Genomic DNA, 19994 nt, shown 5'->3' with positions numbered 1-19994 from the left:
TTTTTTTTAAGATCGAGGGGCTGGGCCCACAGTTGTGGGTTTTGCTGAACTGGGGGTGAGCTGTGCATGCGTGCACCAGTGTGTGTGGGGCGGAGTGGGGGATGGTGAGCAGTGGGGTTTTTTCAATTTACATTTTTTGAATTCTTTTCTCCTCTGCTCTCCCAGGAGGCAGCGTGCGGAGTGGAGTAAGCATTTGACCTTTGCGAAATGTTGGTGGAGTGGGCCAGACAGAGGGGGAGATGTTTGGTGGCAAACTGGCGGCAGCTCAAAGCAGGAATTCAAGTTACATCTCTGCCTTTCTCAGCCCGTAAACAGGCAAAAGTGAGGGAGGGGTCGGCTAGATAGAGGGGGCTTCCATGCCTCCAGATCAGCGTCTCGTGGGCACTACCTCAGCGAGCAGCCTGAGCTGCTGGAGCCCCACTCTGGAGACTGCTCAGCAAGAAATGTTCTACCCAGCAGGTTTGGGTCAGGAGTTTCCAGGAGAAGCCCCTGGGGACCCAAGGACAAGGCTGTTGGACAGAGGGGTGCAAAGGGGCTCTCAGGGCAGAAGAATGTGGCTTCTGGAAGATGGAGGGGCAGAGTGAAGAACTGACTTGCACAGAGCACTCAGACTGTGCCAAGCACTGTTCCTATATGTGTATAGTCCGTGTGTCTATATGGACTGTATGTGTGTAATCGCTCATGTCATCCTCACAGCAGCCCATAAGATGGGTACTGTTATTGCCCCATTTTACAGGTAAGGGAACTGAGGCAGAAAGAGGTGAGTAAGTGTCTGCAACTCAAATTCAGGTCAACTCGCCTCTGAGGTGTTTCTGGTCACTCAGCTCAGGTACTTAGTAAGGATCTGTCAAAGCTAGAGGTCAGGTGTGCAGCTTCTGAGTTCAGGCGGCGTTTTCTTACGCGGGGAGAAGTTCCGTGCACAGACGTAGTAACTCAGGGACTTGAGTTTACCCTCCTCATCCCACTGCTCTCCCCCCACCCCACCACCAAAACAAATATCACTTATTTTTCTGCGTCTCGATTATACATTTGGTTCACAGACCACACTGCTGAAATGCCCGGGTTAAATAAGGTTATTTAAATCCCGAAAGTTGCAGCACAGTGGGAGAAGGGACACAGCTGCGGGCCTCCGTTGGTCCCAGGTGGCACCAGTGGTAAAGAACTGCCTGCCGATGCAGGAGACATAAGAAACGCAAGTTCAATCCCTGGGTCGGAAAGATCCCATGGAGGAGGGCGTGGCAACCCACTCCAGTATTCTTGCCTGGAGGATGCCATGGACAGAGGAGCCTGGTGGGCTACAGTCCATGGGGTTGCAGAGAGTCAGTCACGACTGAGGCGACTTAGAACTTGATGCCTCAGAATCGGTGACTGCAAAGGCCTCTGGAGATGGGATGGACTGAGGGTGCTCCAGGCTTTTGAACAGATTGGGGAACTAGGAGGATGGGAATGGACCACAGTCCAGAGAGGCAGGGCTGTACCCAGCCATCTGCATGGGTGGAGTAGGAGGATGTCAGGAGGAAGACCAAGGTGAGAGAAGTGGGCCCAGGCCTCATGCATCAGAATCCCTGGGTGAGCTGACCAAGTGGAGAAGCCATTCCTTGGGCCTTGGTTGACTGCCCCTTAATGAGGACAGTAAAACCCACCATTGTAATCTTCCCAGGGATTTGGGTGGTAAGCATAAGAGAGGTGAGAGCACTATGAAGAAAAAGTGAAAAGTACTGTACTCAGCTTAACAGTATCAGCCCGAGTGCAGGCAGCCTCTGAATGTGAAGATGCTTTTGCTCCAGCCTGGGCAGAAGGCCTCCAGCCGGCCTTGCTAGCTGGTGTACATCCTGTATTTCCATTTGAGCTCTGTTTGTTAGGATTTGGGGTTGGGGGGCCCCCAGGCAAGTGGAAGAAGAGCATTCTGGGAAGAAGCATCTCAGGGGAGCCAGCCAGCCCTGGTTTCAGCGCTTTCGTCTCCTCGTCTGTAATGTGGGCATCACATTACCCTCCGAGGTGTGCCTGGCATGTGGAGCTTCCTCTGTTCCTGGGTTGCTGAACACGGTCCCTGGCCTTCCAGATACAGGTTGTTGAAGATATAGTCATGCCAGAGACCAAGCAGGGTTTCCTGTGAACCAGCCCACGTGTCCCGGGTCTGTTCTTTCTCAGCCCAAGGTAATTTTTCAATTAACTTGATTGGCTGGAAACCGGGGCGCCCTTGGAGTGTGGGAAAGCATCCCAGGCCGGAAGGGCCCTCCCCTCTGCCCCCCGCTGGCTTGGGGCTCGACTTCCAGCGGGAGGATCCAATTTCACATCAGGACACCAGGACGTGATCCCAGTGCCCCTCTGAAAAATCCCAGATGGCGCCTTCTGGAAGCCCCTGTGGGCTCCGCGCTGGCGGCCGGCCTGTCCTCCTCCCCTGCCCCCGCCCAGGCTCCCTGACCCGGGCTCCGGTGGTGAGAGCCTCGGGAGGTTTCATTACTGACTTTATTGCTAAACAATTTCAAAAGGCGGCCCTGCTAGTTTTCATAAGTGAAACATTTAAAGTATGCAAAGCATATTTTATTTCTTCCTGGAGCAGCTGCTCAGTTGGGCTGGAGAATAATCAGGAGCAAGTTACAGGGATCAGTGTACCACCCTGCAGCTCACAGGCTCCACAGCCTTGGGCACCTCCCACTGCAGGAGCCCAAGATGCCCTCTTCCTTCCCTGCCCCCTCCAGGGGGTCAGGCATCCTCCTGATTGCATCAGAATTGACTGCCAGCTTTGGCTGAGGGCTCACTCCGTGCCAGGCTCATCTTGGAGCTATTTATCTGTTGCCCATAGGCTGTCAGTGCAACCCTGGGAGACAGATACCATTGTTACCTTCATTCCCCATATGAGGACACAGAAGTGACCTGCTGGGGTCCAACAGCTAGTCAAGAACTAAGCCAGGGTGTGACCCAGGTAGCCGGTTCCAGGACTGCAGCTCTGAACCATCGTTGTTGCAATTTTATAGGTGAGGAACTTGAAGGACATAGAGGTCAAGTCATAGTGGGAGATGCCCGTTCTTAGTTTACCTTTTGAAGCACCATTTGAGACAGTGGGCCTTCCAGGTTTGCCGTTTGTCTGGGCTGCAGCCTGGATCTGGTTTAAATTCTTCTGAAAGCCCAGATCTGGTTGAGATACAGATCTTGGGAATTTGAAGATTCGGGAATTTCAGACTCGGCCGCCCTCATGTGCTGGCGTCGTTAGGAGAGCCCTGGCTGGGCCCTGGTCGCCCACTTCTCTGTAATTATTTACATCTGCGGGGGCCTGCGGCTTGCTGCACATGTATTTAACCCCTGAGTTGATTGATGCCTAAGAAACACTGAGCAGAGCGTTTCAGGCAGAGTGTTTCCAGTTTGCTTCCACATTGTAGTAGCCAGTGGCCTAGCAGTCAAGGCAGTAGATTCCAGACACCATCCTTTGGGCCTCTGTTTAAAGTAGAAAGTGTTAGTTGCTCAGTCATGTCCGACTCTTTGTGACCCCAGAGCCCACCAGGCTCCTCTGTCCATGGGATTTCCCAAGCAAGAATACTGGAGTGGGTTGCCATTCCCACCTCCAGGGGATCGGGATCAAACCCAGCATCTCCTGCACTGCAGGCAGATTCTTTTCTGTCTGAACCACCAGAGACTCAGTTTGACTATCTATAAAATGGGGATATATGGGACTTCCCTGATGGTCCAGTGGTTAAGACTCTGTCCTTCCACTGCAGGGGGCAAGGGTTTGATCCCTGGTTGGGGAACTAAGATCCTCCTTGCCACACAGTGTGGCCAAAAAAAAAAAAAAATTAAAATGGGGATATAAATGTCTTCCTTCCCCCAGGCTTCTTAGGAAGGGAGCTGTCCTGCTGGGAACTAGGCCAGGGAGAACCCGCTCTCTGATCAGTGGGCCAGCAGCTTCAGTCTGCTCTGTGTATTCTGGTAACGGGTGGAGAAAGAAACAGATGCAGGTGTTCTGCTGCTGACTCAGACTCGGGTGGGAAAGAAGGCCAGGGCTGGGTTCTCCCTGCAGTGGCGAGGCCTCGGTCAAGTTGCTTCCTCCTGGTTGGCCATGAGCTTTGTGCTTGACGCGTGGATGGGCCACGTCATGTGTTGGTGGGTGTAACCATGCAGGGCCTTCTTTCTTTTTCCTCCTTGTGTTTTGGTAATTTTTTTCCCCTAGAGGGTGGATGCTGAAGCTGAAGCTCCAATGCTTTGGCCACCTGATGTGAAGAGCCTACTCATTGGAAAAAAACCTGATGCTGGGGAAGATTGAGGGCAGGAGGAGAAGGGGGCAGCAGAGGATGAGATGGTTGGATGGCATCACTGACTCAATAGACATAAGTTTGAGCAAACTTAGGGAAATGGTTAGGGACAGGGAAGCCTGGCATGCTGCAGTCCATGGGGTCACAGAGAGACAGACGCAGCTTAGCAACCAAACAACAATGACAAGGGTGGAGAAGAGGGAGGCAGGATGGGAGGAGGGAGTCACATATGGGTGGAGAGGGAGATGGGCAGTGCCACCCAGTGGCCTCTGTCCCTCTCCTGGATCCGTTCCTTTATGAACCAAGCCTTGGGGAGGGGAGAAACCTGTGGTGAGAGCAAATGCTGGGGGACCCAGCTGATTTTGCCAAAGTTTGTAAAAAAGGCCCAGTTCCAGTTCTGTCCCACTCTTTGACCTGGCATTTATTAATAGTTTGAGAAATATGCACAGCATGGCATTTAGGGCTGGGAGGGCTGGGAGCCTAATCCAGTTAAGAACATGAGCTTTGCAATCAAACAGACTTGGGATCTGAGTTGGGATCCACCATGCCACCTGGACCAGCCCTGTTACCTTAAACAAGGCTGTCCACCTGTCCTGGCCTCCATCTCTCCCTGTCCGTTTACATGTGTGCAAAAAGGAGAGGATGTAGCACTGTTCCCACTGAGAGAATTGCTTGGTCCGAGGCTTAGAGCCAGGCACATAGTCAGCACCTGAAGGGGACCTAGAGCCTCACGCCAAGGAAGGCTGAGGGGTTAGTGCTCACAGACCTCACCAGGTGGGAGAAGAGGAGAAAGGCTGATTTGGGCAGGAGAAGTCTAGAAATGGACTCAAGGCAGAACTTGAAAGTTTGTGCCTTCCAGGATTTCAACCCAGGGGGACTGGTCACTGCTGTCAAAGAAAAGCTAGAATCACGTGGGGGTAGGTGCTCACTGGTTTTGTGGAAGAGGATTCCATTGTCCGTTTTGTTCGTCTGGTTTCTGAAAGAGTGATATAACTTTGAGTGCTTAGCACATAGAAGGTGGCCTTAGGTTTGTGGGTTGCTGGGCACCCAGAAAGTGGTTCCTGACAGAAGTAGTTTATCAGAGTTATCTTACAGTTGCAAGGGATAGAAAATGCAAGTCAAACTGGCTTAAGAATGTATTGGCCCACATAACTGAAAAGTTCAGGAGTAGATTCTGGCTTCAGGTGTGGTGTGATCCAGGACACGGGTATTATCTGGATCCAGTCTTTGTCTTATTGGTGCTCCCTTCTTGGCCACCAGCACCTCCAGGCTCCATCCTCTCATCCATCATTAAAAAGAGCATCTCCCAGTCCAGATACCGACTGATTGGACTGACCTGTGTCATGTGCTTCCCCTTCTAAACCAATCACAGTGGCCAGGACAACTCAGCTGTCTTATTGGTCAGCTTGGGTCTTATCTCCACCTTTGAACCGCATTCCCATGACTCCTACCCAGCAAGTGGATAGGAGTGGGCTCCTTAAGGGCCCCAAGGAGGCCTGGAGACCTGGCTTTGGAACAAGGTAATCACTGCTGCTGCAGACCATCAGGGACTCAGCATTTAGGTGTTAGGAAAGGGCTTGCCTTTCCACCCCCAGACAGATGCTGTATTTGGGCAATGTGTATTCATTCTGAAGCTAGAATCACCTGCTGAGTGGCTGTTGCAGACCCCCGAGGACTCTGAGGCTCCTACTGGCTGTCAGTGCTTGGCAACATCAAGCCACATGTCCAGAAAGTCTGCCAGAGACTGTTCTTTCTGGGTTTCAAGAGCAGTGGACACAGGAAGCAAAGATCAGGCCAGGCCGCCTGCAGGCCCATGTTCTGCAGCACAGATCCTCGGGTTTGGTTGTGCCTGAGAATGAGGAAGCTATGTTCTGGAGGTTTGTGATTCCTTCAATTCCCCCAGGGCATCTCTGCTTTAGAACCTGTGACCGTCATCGTTCCAGGGCTCGTGCCTAGCACATGACTGGTGCTGAGTTGGTGCTTGGTGAGGGACGGTCGAAGGCTTCCCTGGTGGCTCAGTGGTATCTGCCTGCAATGCAGACAGATCTGAGTTTGATCCCTGGATCAGGAATATCCCCTGGAGAAGGGCATGGCAACCCACTCCAGTATTCTTGCCTGGAAAATTCCAGGGACACAGGAGTCTGGCAGGATACAGTTCATGGGGTCAAAGAGTCAGACAAACTGAGCAACTTAGCACACACACACGCATGAGGTACGGTCGAAGGAAGCAAATCCCTTCCCTGGAGAGAATCAGATTCCTGGGGTGCGGAGCTGGATGGGCACAGCTCTTCCTGAGAAACAGGGGCTTCCCCCACTCAAGCTTGTGGAAGAGGATTAGCTTGGCAGTCAGGAGCCAAGGATGGTGTGGCCAGAAGGTGTGTTTATGCACCAGCAGCTGCACTGAAACAGCTCTGCAGGAAAGACAGATTAAACAGTGCCTCAAAGAACATACAGTTACTGTGAAATATGAGAAAAAGACAAAGGCTGCATCACCTGGTACCTGCCAGGCCCACCCCACCCACTTGTAATAAAAATTACCAGGTGGTTCTCCCGGGCCCTGGAGCAGCCTTGGGATTAATAGTTGAGAAGCGGCTGGGAGGTTTTTGAGAATCTCCTCTTGTTTGGTGAGTGCTGTATTGTGTCCCATCACCCCAAAAGCTTTAAGTGTCGGGATCACAGAACAGAGGCAGACAGAACCTGGAAATCTCTAGCAAAGCATGGTTCCAGCTTTTGTCTGCCTGCCACTTGCCCTGTTCCTGGTTTCTTGGGTCTGTCTCATGTGCAGGGGGCAGGAGGGGAGGGACGGAAGAGTAGGCATGATGAACAGAGGTGGTCCAAGAGGGCTGTTTTCAGCTCACTATACAAAAACCAGGCAGGAGGGGAGCCCAGGCTGGGTCTGCGAGGACCAATCAAGCAAAAGGAAGTGATTTCAAGTCTCTTCTTAGTCCTGGAGGCCCAGCCTTCAGGCTGCTCTTCCCAGATTTCTCTCTCCACAGACCGTTACGTTCAAGTCCCACCTGACTCAGTGTCCCTGTGGAATTCCGGTAATGTACAGAGCTCTGAGGAACCTTTGAGGCTGAGTCTAGAACTGAGGGCTACGTTGCTTCTGTTGCCTCTGCTGACCTGACTGAATCCAGGATTCCTGGCCCCACTTAGCTTTAGGGTCAGCTTGGCCAAGAGGTTCTGTGACCTCAGGCCTTCCAGTCTCGGGGAAGGATGCAAACAGTGGTGTCTATCCAGGAGGGTTTGAGGGCTCCCTGTTAACCACAGCAGGCCCTGAGAGGGAACATACGCTTTGCCGGCCTTGGGGAGAGCTTGCAGACTGGCACCCGGACCCAGAGGAGAAGGGGTAGAATATAACTCAGGGGTGACTGGAAAAGGCTCTGCAGCCAGACCTTCTGAGTTTAACCACGTTTTCTCCCTGCCTTGGTTTCTTCTGTAAAATGGGTATATCCCCTTGTGTTACTGTGAGAATCAAGAATTAATGGTGCGAGGACTTAGAGGTGTTTTGGCATGCATGAGAGGAGAGGCTCACTGTGATGATGATGCTGCTGCTTGAATTCAAGAACAGAGGGACTGCACTGTGGGAATGCAGCTGACCTCTTTCTCGTCATGTGCTCCCGCCACATAAAGGCAGAACCGAGGAGGTGCCCTTAGACCACTGGCGAAGACCCTTACCCTCTCTGCCTGGGCAGTGCGTTCTGCCAGCAACCCCCTCTCTGGCTCTTTCTTTTCAAGACTCCCCTCTGCCATCAGGCACTGGATTCTTGGGACCCGAATACATGTGGTCCTGTTTAGCCTTGGGGCCTGGGAACCCATCTCTCATGGGGATTTGATATGAATCATTGTGCCTCAGTCTTGACATTTAAACACTCCAAGAACAACCTGATTCCTAATTTTTTTTTAATATTTGTCTGTGCTAGGTCTTAGTTGTGGCATGCAGGATCCTTTTTAATTGTAGCGTGCAGAATCTTCAGTCGCAGCGCTCGAACCCTTAGTTGCAGCTTGTGGGATCTAGTTCCCTGACTAGGGATCCCACCTGGAGCCCCCTGCACTGGGAGGTGCAGAGTCTTAGCCACTGGACTACCAGGGAGGTCCCTGATTCCTAATTTTTGGAACAAAAGTCATCCTGATGTTCTGAGATCACTTCCTGGGCCAGATTTGGCAGTGATGACAATAATGGCAGTCATGGCCACAGTGGTGCCTTTTGAACACTCACAGCCTGCCGACCGCTGCTGGACCGACCCATGGTGGGGGGCTCATGACCCCCAGGCTGACCTGGGCTCCATCCCACAGCCCTCAGTGTCTCTGAACTCGGGCGGGGTCACCGCAGCCCTGCGTAGGTGCTATGAGGATCCGGTGAGATGAAGCCTGTAATCCAGTGAGCGGCATCCTGCACAGTCAGAGTCTGAGAATGTGGCAGTGCCATCAACCCCTGTTTCTGCCAGAGAGGGTGTTTGGACTGGGAGAGAACTGTGGCGTCGTTAAGCAGAGCATCGTGCCATCCAGAGTGACCTCCATCCAGCCAGGGCCAGCGGGGCATGGTTCTCAGGGCATCCAATTTCTCTCCCACAGAGCAGGTGTAGCTCAAGTGAATGGAGGTAGTCCACCGAGCCTGGGGCTGGATTCAAGTTCCCCTTCCGCTGAGCCCTGCTAGGGGTCAGGGGGATGCTGGGCCTGGTACCTGGATTGGGGAGGAGGATCTGTAAAAGTCAGTTAATGGAAAACCTGAACTATGTTACTGACTCTCCCCTCACCCCCACCCCCGCTTTTTTTTGGTTGTATAATTCCCTACAGCAAAGTAAACAGGTCTTAAGGGTACAGTTGGAGCTTGGTGAGTTTTGACAGATGTGTGTGTGTCTGTGGTAGTTTTTCAAGGTGTCCATCTATGACGAGCAGCCAGGGACTGTCACTCCAGCCTAGGCTCCACTTGGAGCCCCTCCATGTTCTGGCTCCTGCCCTCCCCCTGCAGACAGGGTGACTCAGCCTTCTCTGCCATTTAAGCCACCCCTCCCAGGCTGGGAGGCCCACAGGTCAGGGCTCTGAGGTCAGTGAGGCCAAGGCCTTTCCTCAGAACATTGGGGAGATTTGCCCTTTTCTATAATAATGGTCTTAACGAGTGACATGTGACCCCCATTTAGAACCTTCCGGAATGTTCCACTTAGATGATTGCTTTAATGTTTACCACAGGCTTGGGAGACTGGTCTTGGCTCCATTTTCAGATAAACTCGGAGGTCACTTGTCCTAAGGTCAAATAGCCAGGAAGCTGGGGAGCCGGGACTGGACCCCGGGGGCTGACCCAGACGTGCCTGGCCCACGTTCGCCTTGCACCGTGCTCGGCGCGGGCCTGCCAGGAGCCCAGTGCTGGGCTGGAGCTGGGCGTTGGGTGTCATCAGGGCCCCTGCTGCCTCCGTGGCCACGTCCTTAAGGAGCTACATGGGGACTGTGCCCCTGGGGGGGGGGTGCACGGAGTGGTGGCTCTCTGTGACACCCAGCTCCACGTAGGAAACAAGAGTGAGCCCATACCTGCTGGTGGGGTGTGGGGGGGGCAACCCTGCCTTACCTGCCATCTACCAGGGTGAGCACACAGCACTGTTGGGTTCCCTCTGTGTCACCCACGGACCCTGTTGCCCTCTCCTCCTGCAAGACAGTATAGTGTGGGCAGGTGCTAAAGCTAGACCACTGGCTTCTACCCCTGACTCTGCCTTTTACTCCAAATGACATTGGTCAAGTCACCTAAATCCTGTGCCTCAACTTCCCCATCTGTTGAATGGGATGATCCTACTTTATGAGGTTATTGTGAGAATTCACTAGTATCTGTTAGGCATGTGACATACTTAAAACAGAGCCTGGAGCACATACCTTGCGCTCTAGAAATGTTAGTAAAGAAGTCATTGTCATTGACACAGTAATTACAGTATTATTGCTGTTTGGACCTCTGGCTTGCGAAGGATAGACTCACAAACCTCTCGAATGGAGACAGCTCAGAGGACTCTTGGATGGTGCCCTACAGTCAAGGAAAATAAGCTTTTTTTCCTTTCTCTTGTTCCTCTCTCGTCCCAACCTGATGAGCTCACAAAAATTAAGCCAGGAAAGGACTTGGGGCTCTTCCCTGGGGCCAGGAGTGGCGGTTGGCTCCGGGAAACTGGTAGATCAGCAGGGAAATCAAAGGCTCTCCAACGCCAGGTGGCCCTGCCCAGCTGGTGCTGCTGCAGGTCTCCACATAGGTGCAGGGCTGAGCTATGCTCGCCAGGCCCAGGCTCTCTTCGCTTAGCATCTTTTTGTGCCCTCTGTGCATGTTACCTCCTTGTTACAATGTGGCTGCTGCAGTTCTGACCACAAATCTACTCTCCAGGCAAGAAGGCAGGGAGGAGACAAAGCCTTTTTTCTTTTATTAAAAAAATTTTTTTGTCATATTGTTGCTTTGCAATGTTGTGTTTATACTGCACAGCAAAGTGAATCAGTTATACTTATACATATGTTCCCTCTTTTTTGGATTTCCTTCCCATTTGTTGTTGTTTGGTCACTAAGTCAAGTCTGGCTCTTGTGAGACCCCGTGGACTGTAACCTACCAGGCTCCTCGGTACTTGGGATTCTCCAGGCAAGAATACTGGAGTCGGTTGCCTTTTCTTTCTCCAGGGGATCTTCCCAACCCAGCGATGGAAACTGTGCCTCCTGCATTGCAGGCAGATTCTTTACCATTGAGCAAAGTCCTTTTTTCTTAAAGGGCAGTCTCAGGGACTATCTCCTATATCTTATCAGCCAGACTGAGTCACACAGACAATTCTAGCTGCAAGGGAGGCCAAGAAATGGCATTTTTTAAACGCAGAACACTCACTGCTCTCACAAACAAAAGATGTGCTAGGGAGGCACAGGGTCTCCCCAGCTCCCTTCGCCACCTGATAAGTATGCCACACCCCCTTGCCCTTGAGAAGAAGGCCCTGGAGGCTTCTGCTGTGTGGCCTGCCTGCTGGTAAGGCCACCCCTGAGGGCAGCACCATTGGTGACTGGCGGCTTCCCGGAGGAGGGCGGCAGGGGAAGAGCCATCTCCCAGGCAACACTTACTTCCGGCTTCCTTGGCCAAGAACATTGCTGTGTCTGTGGCTTCCTGGGCACCAGGCCCTTTCACCACCAGGCTTCCCTGGTAGCTTAGACAGTAAAGAATATGCCTGCAATGCAGGAGACCAAGGTTTGACCCCTGGATCGGGAAGATCCCCTGGAGGAGGGCATGGCAACCCACTCCAGTTTCTTGCCTGGAGAATCTCATGGACAGAGGAGTCTGGTGGACTACAGTCCATGGGGTTAAGAAGAGTTGGACACAACTAAGCGACTAACACACACACACCTTTCACCACCATTCGCCCGCTGCCCTACGATCCGAGGGTGCGTGGTTTCCCAGTGACAGGCAGAAAGGTACACAGTCGGTCTTTGCTGTTTGTGTCCCTCCGCAAAGGCTAGAACAGTTTCTGCAGGAATGTGGCTCCTTCCCCAGCTTTCGGCACAAGGGTCCCTCCTGTCCGTGAGTCTGCAGCCAGCTCTGTGCCAGATGCCTCACAAACCCCACTTCTTCCCTTCCCTGCTTCATGCCCCTGGACGACCACTGACCCCGGAGCTCCGCGTCCTGAAGGGGCGACTCTGTGCTCTTCACATGAGGTGAGCACAGCTGAGGAACTGAGTAGGTTGTGACTAATTTACATGTAAGTAGCCATGTGTGTCTCATTGAGCAAGGCAGCCGTGAGCCAGAGCAGGGACCCCTGCCCTGCGAAGGGGAGGAGCGCAGCATTCCTCTAGATTCATGAAGAGTGCATTCTTCTAAGGGCACTGATACTAGATGTCAGGCGAGTGTAATCTCGGTTCTGTCTGGTCTCAACAAAAATTTGAAGCAACGGACATAAAGCCCTCAGCACGTCACAGCTCTTAGACAGACCATCTTATAGCTTTCTGTTCTAAACAGACCATGTTATAGCTCTTAGATCAGTGTTACAGCTCCGTGTTACAGCTCAGTTTTATTTAGAAAATAGCAGGAAAATACATCCTCGAGGCGTGAGGGCATTCCGACCCAAAGACGAAGAGAAGAGAGAGCCCCGGCCCTTTGGCTCCTCTTTTTATGTTTTTTCCTCCTCCCTAGGCCTGCGCTATGCAAATTGGGCTAGCCAGGAGTGCTGTTAGTTCTACCTGAGGTCCTCACGCCGGTCCTCGGACCTTCCTTTGACTTTCCTTTGTTCTATTTTCATGGGCTTTTCCCATCCTTGTCTTTTAGCCACTGCCATTTTGGACTCCTGTTTCCTATTCTAACTACCTAACATTATGAAGGCCCAAAGAGGGACAGTGACTTGTCCTAGGTCACACAGCGAGGTAGCTGTCCTTCTGAGGCAGAAACCCAAATCTTCCAACTCTCACTTCTTCATTGCTCCTGGGGGATGAGTTCACTCCCCTCTGTGCAGAGGGGAAGGGGAGTTGAGAGCACACACAGTTCTCATCGTGTGCACGTTTAAGTATATCACACGTTCCTATCATTCCGTTTCACGGTTGAGGCCACTGAGGCCCAGGGAGGGGCGTGCATGCATGCTAAGTCCCTTCAGTTGTATCTGACTCTTTGCTACCCCATGGACTGAAGTCCACCAAGCTCCTCTGTCCATGGGATTCTCCAGGCAAGAATGCTGGAGTGGGTTGCCACGCTCTCCTCCAGGGGATTATCCCAGCCCAGGGATCACACCTAAACCTCTTGCGTTGGCAGTCAGGTTCTTTACCGCTAGCACCGCCTGGGAAGCCCCCAGGGAGGGGAAGTGCCTGCAGATGGTCCCAGAGCCGGTAAATGGGCTTCAGTCTTGTGAGGTTCTCTGTGATTGCAGTCCCAGACCTGTCACCCCTCTTTGCCCCTGGAAGGGTCCAGGTGGTGCAAGATCTAGTCTAGAGGGGGCAAGGGCAGTTCCTAAGCTTGGACAAGCCTCTCTGTTTCTGTGGAGTTGTTTTTCCAGCCTGGTCTCCTGAGACTTGGCTCCTGCAAGAGCCACACCTGGTTCCCGCCCTCCTGCTTGTTCAGAACCTGACTCCAGGGGCGGGGCCTAGGTGTCCAGTATACCTATTAGCAACCTGAGCACAGGAAAAAAAAATGCACCTTTGCCACTGTTAGCTCAGGAGAGGGACACGCAGCCCCATCTTGCCCTCATCCAAGTAGCGGTGGAGGGAGGGCAGAGAAGGCTGTGCCAGGCTGCTCTGTGCCTTCACCTCCTTCCTCCCAGGCCATCATCCAGTACAGCCCTTTCTCATGATGGCCCCGTTTCATTGTGACGGAAGTAGGGTTGCTGGATAAAACACAGCACGCCCGGTTACATTTGAATTTTAGATAAACATTGAATCAATTTTCAGCATAAGTATGTCCCGTGTAATATTTAGGATACACTTATATTAAAAATTATTTGTTATCTAAAATTCAAATTTCACTGTGCATCTGGGCTTTTTTGGTTCGTTTTGCTTCACTTTGTTTTCTTTTGCTCAATCTGGCAACCCTACAGGGGTGACATTGTGCCCACACAGTGTACATGGCAACTGAGAGCCAGAGAAATCACAGAGCTTGCTCAGGGTCACAACAAGGCCCTGGTCAGGCCTGGATTTGAAGCCAGGTCTCTTGGAATCCTCTGCGGTCTGCATAGATAGCAAACAACCTCAGTGGCTTCCTCTGGGCAGTTTGAGAAAGCCCTAAAATAAAATAAAAAACAGTTCTGGCTTCTACTTGCCTGGTAATGTAAATATAAATGGGGTACTTAGCAGTCACTCACACCGTACTGTGAAATAGACATTTGGTGACTGTTGAGTGGAAACAGTCCCTGGCAGCTGTGACTGGGGAGAATTGATGAAGGAAAGTGTCTTGGCCTATTTGGGTTGCTATAACAAAAATACTGGATGGCTTATAAGCCACAGAAGTGTCTGTCTCACAGTTCTGGAGGCTGGAAGTCCAAGACCAGGCACTGGTAAATTCCATGTCTGGTAAGGACCCTCTTGGTGATTCATAGCTGTCTTTTTTGCTTCATCTTCACCTGGTGGACAGGTCACTAATCCCATTTATGATGGCTCCACCCTTGTGATCTGATCAGTTGTCTTCACATACTGTCATCACCTGGGGATTAGGTTTCACATGTGATTTTTTTTTTTTTTTTTTTTGGCTGCACTGAGTCTTCAATGCAGCATCCAAGATCTTCAATCTTTATTTGCCGGCTGCAAACTCTTAGTGGTGGCATACTAACTCTTAGTTTCGGCATGTGAGATCTAGTTCCCCAACCAGGGATAGAACCTGGGCCACCTGCGTTAGGAGCGTGGAGTCTTAGCCACTGGGCCATCAGGGAAGTCTCTCACATACGAATTTTGAACACAAATATTCAGTCTATGGCAGAAAGTGAGAATGAAAGTTCCAGAGTCTTGAGTACTGCTGGAGATGGCGAGCCAGGGCTTGGGGCACAGCGTGTGGTTGGGGTTAACATCTTTTATAATCTGACCCTGGCCTACCCTTTCCTCCTGTTCTTCCTTACCTGTAACTGTTCACTGGTTACGCAGGGACCTCTGGCTTCCCAGCACTTCTCAGGCTGTTCCCTCTGCTCACTGCCCTCCTCCCCAGTCTTCCACGACCTATTTCAAATATTCTGTGCCCCAAGCAGGTACTGCCATTGCTTTGTGTTATGATTACTTGTGTTGCTGCTTCTACTCGCTGGAGACTTTTTGAGGCTAAGGGTGTTCCCTTCTTTTTGGACACCAGGCAGTCCTGCAGTATAGACAGCTTGCAAGTGTTTGCCTAGAATAAGAGCAGGGGAGGGACCCCCAATGCAAACTTCCTACTTTGTAGGTTTTCTAAGAGACTTGGACATTCCCCAGCCTGCACTTGAGTCTGTTTGTGTGAGAGCAATCAGGAACTCCTCCGCAGATAGCCTGCCTCCCTGGGATGCAGGTTTGGGTTCCTTTAGCCCATCTGGAGTCTAGGAGCATCAGCCTGAGGGTAGGACCTGTCTGTGACATTCACCCAGGGGTCCCCAGGGCCTGCAGGAGCAACTGGCTTGGAGTAGGTGCCCGTGAACTCTTGCTGGGTGGATGGATGGGTGGATGGATGGGTGGGGGGATTGTCTGATTGTCGTGTGTCGTCATACAGTGTTCAGGACACTTGAGGCCCCTCAGTGAATGCGGGCCTCCCACATTAGTGAGGGGTTTGGGGCGTGTCGTCCAAAGTGCTGTCAGAATTGGACCGTGGGTGGGGCCATTTTAGGGCTGTTGATGTAACTGTGGGGCTGAGACTGCCCGACAGGGAGGAACCTGTGAAGAAGGAAGGAAACCCTTCTGGCAGCCCAGAGGCAGGACGAATCTAGCACCTTCAGAACTGAAAGTCTCCCCCAGGTGGCCTGAGGAAGGCCTCCGATGGGGTGACAAGGCAGCTGATGGGCAGCCAGGGAGGGAGGGTTTAGAGCTCAGGAATGAGGTGCTGCGCTCTGTGGATCAGGCTGGAGATTGGCTGGGGACTGAGGAGGAGCTGGGTGGCCAGGGAGGCCTCTGCTCATGTGGGTGGCAGCTGGACCCAGATGGCCTCAGAGGAGGTAGTTGAGGTGGACCAGGAACAGGGGCTGGACTTGGTGCCGCCTTTGCCCAGGCTTCTGGGGGCAGAGGACCCCAAGTCCCTGAGGCCTCAGCTCTGCTCCCCCCCCAGCCTGCCCCCACAGGCTTGACTCTCCCTTTGGGTCCAGGATCCCCGAGGAGTGCAGACTGTGGGACCTTAGAGAACAGCGCACACCTGGGAGGAGCCTGGGGAAACACCCCTGCTTCACTGGCACTGAGCACTGGCTGTATACACAGAGCCCGTCTCCAGGAACAGGCCCCATGAGAGGAGGGAGCCTCACCACCCCATGAGGCTTAGACCCATTTTACAGAAGGGGCAGCTGAGGCTCAGAGTGGGAGGGACTTGCTTGTGACCACACTCATGGTCAGCAAGGGAGCCAGACCAGAGACCCTGGGGCCTCAAGAGCTGTGCTGTAGCTGTGCCCTCTGACCCTCACAGGCAAGGACTGTGCCCGCCCCCTAAGGATGGAAAGAGCTTGGCCTGTGGCAGAGAGAGGTACCAACCTGCAGGAGGGTGTGAGTTTAGTGATGCTTCCGAGGCCAGCCGCTCTGGGCCTGCTTCCATGAGCTTCTCAAAACCTCCTTTAATCAGTCTCTAAGTGAGGTGAGCCTCTTGCCTGGGTCTGCCCTGTCCTGAGTTACTGTTGTGCCGACTGTGCCTGGAGTCAACCAGGTCTGGGTTCAGACCCCACCTCCATTACCTACTCAGTTTATGAACTCACGGAGCTTCTTAGTCTCTCTGCACCTCGACTTCCTAACCTGTGAAATGGGGTCAGATCTCCTGCCTCCAAAGGTTTTGGTAAACAAGGTAAAGCATGTGAAGTGTAGCTGGGTATGACTGTAATGCTCCCGCCCTCTGCAGGGAGGGAGACCCCGGCCATTGGAGTGGACGCTCTAGCTGCAGCCACAGTGGAGCCCTAGACAGTGTGGAGGGATGAAGGGGTGGGGATCCCACTCGGCGTGGTCTGCAGACTGTGGGTGGGGCCCAGGACTGGGGCAGAGGCTCTTTGCAAGAAGTTTGTTTTGGGGTTTTCTTTCTGCACACGGTAGGAAAGGTGCTGAGCACATAGCAACAGGAAAAACAAAGCACCTTCAAACTGTCCCCAGAAAAGTGAACGAGCGCAGCCAGCCTCCCCTGTCCCTTGCTCTAACTACATGCCCTTCTCCCCTAGCGCTCCTGCGGGAGGAAGTGTCCCGGCTCCAGGAGGAAGTCCACCTTCTCCGGCAGATGAAGGAGATGTTGATGAAGGACCTGGAGGAGTCGCAGGGTGGCAAGTCCTCTGAGGTCCTCTCGGCCACCGAGCTCAGGGTCCAGCTGGCCCAGAAGGAGCAAGAGCTAGCCAGAGCCAAAGAAGCCTTGCAGGGTGAGTGACAAGTCGGGGACAGCTCCCTCCTCTCCCTCACCTGGGGCTCAGCCGGGGCCACAGGGGGCACCGAGAGCCAGGGTCCTGCGTCTGCAGGGGGAGTGGCGTGGACCCGGGAGTCTCCTGGCACGGGCTGCCCCTTCCTTCTTGGGTGGAATCCTGTGTCATGCTGGGTCGGGTACAGGTATCTTTCCGTCCTGCGGTGTGACCACCTCAGCCATCACGGCTGGTCATGGGGCGCCTCCCTCCTAGGTGTGATTGGCAGGTGGTCAGTTATCTTTGCTGACCCAGGGTGCTGCCCCAGCAGTTGGATCTCCTCTTTCCCAGAACCCTCCGGGTCCTGCGGTGCCTCCCCTGCAGGACAGTGTGGCTGTGCGGGGGTCTGTGCTGGAGGACACGTCCATCCGCCACTTCACTTATGCTCACCATGGTGGGCTCCGCAGGGGAGGGCTTGGCCTCTTTTTGCTTTTACTTGGTCTGAAGGAGCTCCCCTCTAAGAAATGCAGCACCCAGCCCTGGGTGGGGGTGGGGGAGCAGCTGGGAGAGAAACCACTTGAGGAGACAGGCGGTCAGTGGGCCCACGTGTCACCTGCTTTCCTTAGTGCTGGCCTGGGATACTGGGGGCTGACATACCTGTCTCTCCTGGGAGCCACCTGCCCACACTGTGTCTCAAAAGGTTATTTGAGAAAGATTGGAAGGCTTCTCCGAATAGTCCTGCAACAGGAAACATTGGGGAAGAAAATATTTGGGGAGGTCTACCTTGATCTCTTGAGCCTGTCTTAGTATCTTTGATTCTCCTGGGGAGGGAAGAGGCAATAAAGCTTGGCAAGCTCCTTCCCACTTACCGCTGGCTAGAACCGATAAATACTCTCTGAAGACTTTGTTTCTGAAGCCAAAGCAGGTTTATTCCTTACATTGATTTCGGGCTGCTGTAGCAAAGACCCCAGAACAGGGTGGCTTAAAGAATCTGTTTCTCCCTTTCTTCTGTAACTATCCCAAGGGTGTTTCAGGCTGGTGGGCCTCTCTGCTCCCCTTGGCCTGTGATGGATCCAGGGAAAGAGCTGAAGTGCAAGGTCAGAGAGTGTCTTTGGCAGGAGTGTGATCATTTGGCTGCAGGGAGTGCTCGGGGTCTGTGTCCCAGCTACAAGGCTCTGGAGGGGTAGGAGTTGGGGGTAGAGAAGGAGAAGGGATTTTGCTAGATGGTTAGTTGACTCTGTCCTCCTGGGTTTCTCTGACTGGAGGTGTGAAGTGAGCAGCAGAACACTGGTTAAGCCAACTGTCTGTCCAACACCCCACCACCCAGGAAGCTCAGGAAACCATTGAGCCCTCATCCAGGTGTTCCAGCCCCTTTTTGTATCCTTCTCAGCCATACACGTTATTCTTCTGGTGGGCCCACTTGGACAGTGCTCAGGGTGGTCTGTTCAGGCCATGGCGGGCAGGTGGTCTGTGTCATGGTCCAGCTGACGCTGCATTATCAGAAGTCCCTGTGCCAGGCACGCACACTTTCTCTACACAAGCCTCTTGCAGTCCAGGAAGATCTGTGTGAACCCCCTCCACTCCCAGCTTCCCGGAGGCCCTGGAACATCCCTACCTTTCTCAGGAAGGAGAACCCAAAGTCTCAGGAGTCTCCCATACAGGGCACATGTTCCTGGGCGTGGGACATATGAGCCGGTGTCCTGGTCTTGCCAGGCTTTGCGATCCTGCAGAGTTGGGAAAGCAGCCAGACACTGTCTCAGCCTCCTCAGCCGCTGTTCATTGCAGGACAGAGACACCTGCCTTCTGTGTCCTGGGCCGAGGAAAGAGTTCTCACCCTTATTCTGCCTTCTGGACCCGTGAGAAGGAGGAATCCCTCTGTCTGCTGTTCCAGGGCCCAGGGGAATGGGCAGGCAGGCTCCTTTACCCTCCACTCCCCAGCTCCTAGGACAGACGGCCTACACTCTCTAGACCTCAGCTTTCTGATCTGAATGATGGGACAGTGACAGTGAGTTACATGCGGTCGTGTCTGTGAAGGCTGTTACTATGATATGCATCCTTCTCTGTGTAGCCCACAGGGCACAGAGCTTTGTAGGCATTTCTTCCCATCTCTGGGCTGTATGATTTCTTATCCATCCCCAAAAGTCTTCAGGGCCTTGCTCAGGGACCAGAGATCCCCTTGATGGGGCAGCTCCTTTGTAGGAACAGTAATCTCATCAAGAAGGATTTGCCAGTATTCATTCAAAGAAAGCTTTATTGAACACCTACTATGTGTTCCAGCGGGCTTCCCTGGTGGCTCAGACAGTAAAAGAGTCTGCCTGCAGTGTGGGAGACCCAGGTTTGAACCCTGGGTCAGAAAGATCCCCTGGAGAAAGGAGTGGCTACCCACTCCAGCATTCTTGCCTTGGGAAATCCCATGGATGGAGTCTGGTAGGCTACAGTCCATGGGGTCGCAAAGAGTCAAACATGACTGAGCGACTTCACTTTCTTTTTTTTCTACCGTGTTCCAGCACTGCTCTACGCACTTGGTCTACCATTCACCCCAGTCCTGCTGGGAGGTATTAACCCCTTTCACAGATGGACACAGCTGAATGAAGTTCAGGGAGATTAAGTAACTTGGCCAAAGTGACAAGCTAATTATCAGCAGAGTCCAAAACTTTATCCACTGTGCTAAATCCCTTTTCTTCCCTCTGGATGAGGTCACTAGGGATGAAGTCAGCCTGGACAGGAGAGACTGGAGGCCACCCTAGCTCAGTAATGGGGACAACAGATTCTGGAGTCAGATCTGGGCTTGAATCCCAGCTCTGTCGCTTAC

At 52.9% G+C, this 19994-nt stretch overlaps 1 protein-coding gene and 1 long non-coding RNA gene across 4 annotated transcripts in view; both read left to right on the top strand.

The window, feature by feature from the left end:
• Positions 1 to 19994, top strand: part of KAZN (kazrin, periplakin interacting protein) — a 1344061-nt gene that overhangs the window by 1192126 nt on the left and 131941 nt on the right. For all 3 annotated transcript variants that reach the window (XM_061383221.1, XM_061383222.1, XM_061383223.1), the window contains one exon: positions 17015 to 17206. In XM_061383221.1, the coding sequence (XP_061239205.1) occupies positions 17015 to 17206 (192 nt within the window). The remainder of the gene's footprint in view (positions 1 to 17014; positions 17207 to 19994) is intronic.
• On the top strand, positions 1692 to 17014 carry LOC133228000 (uncharacterized). The gene is made up of 2 exons (XR_009730020.1): positions 1692 to 2978; positions 4166 to 17014. It is a non-coding gene; the product is annotated as an uncharacterized LOC133228000 (long non-coding RNA).

Source organism: Bos javanicus, chromosome 16, assembly GCF_032452875.1.
Source record: "Bos javanicus breed banteng chromosome 16, ARS-OSU_banteng_1.0, whole genome shotgun sequence".
Lineage (NCBI taxonomy): Eukaryota > Metazoa > Chordata > Mammalia > Artiodactyla > Bovidae > Bos > Bos javanicus.
Note: the sequence above shows the minus strand (reverse complement) of the source record. Positions and strands in the feature narration are given on the sequence as shown.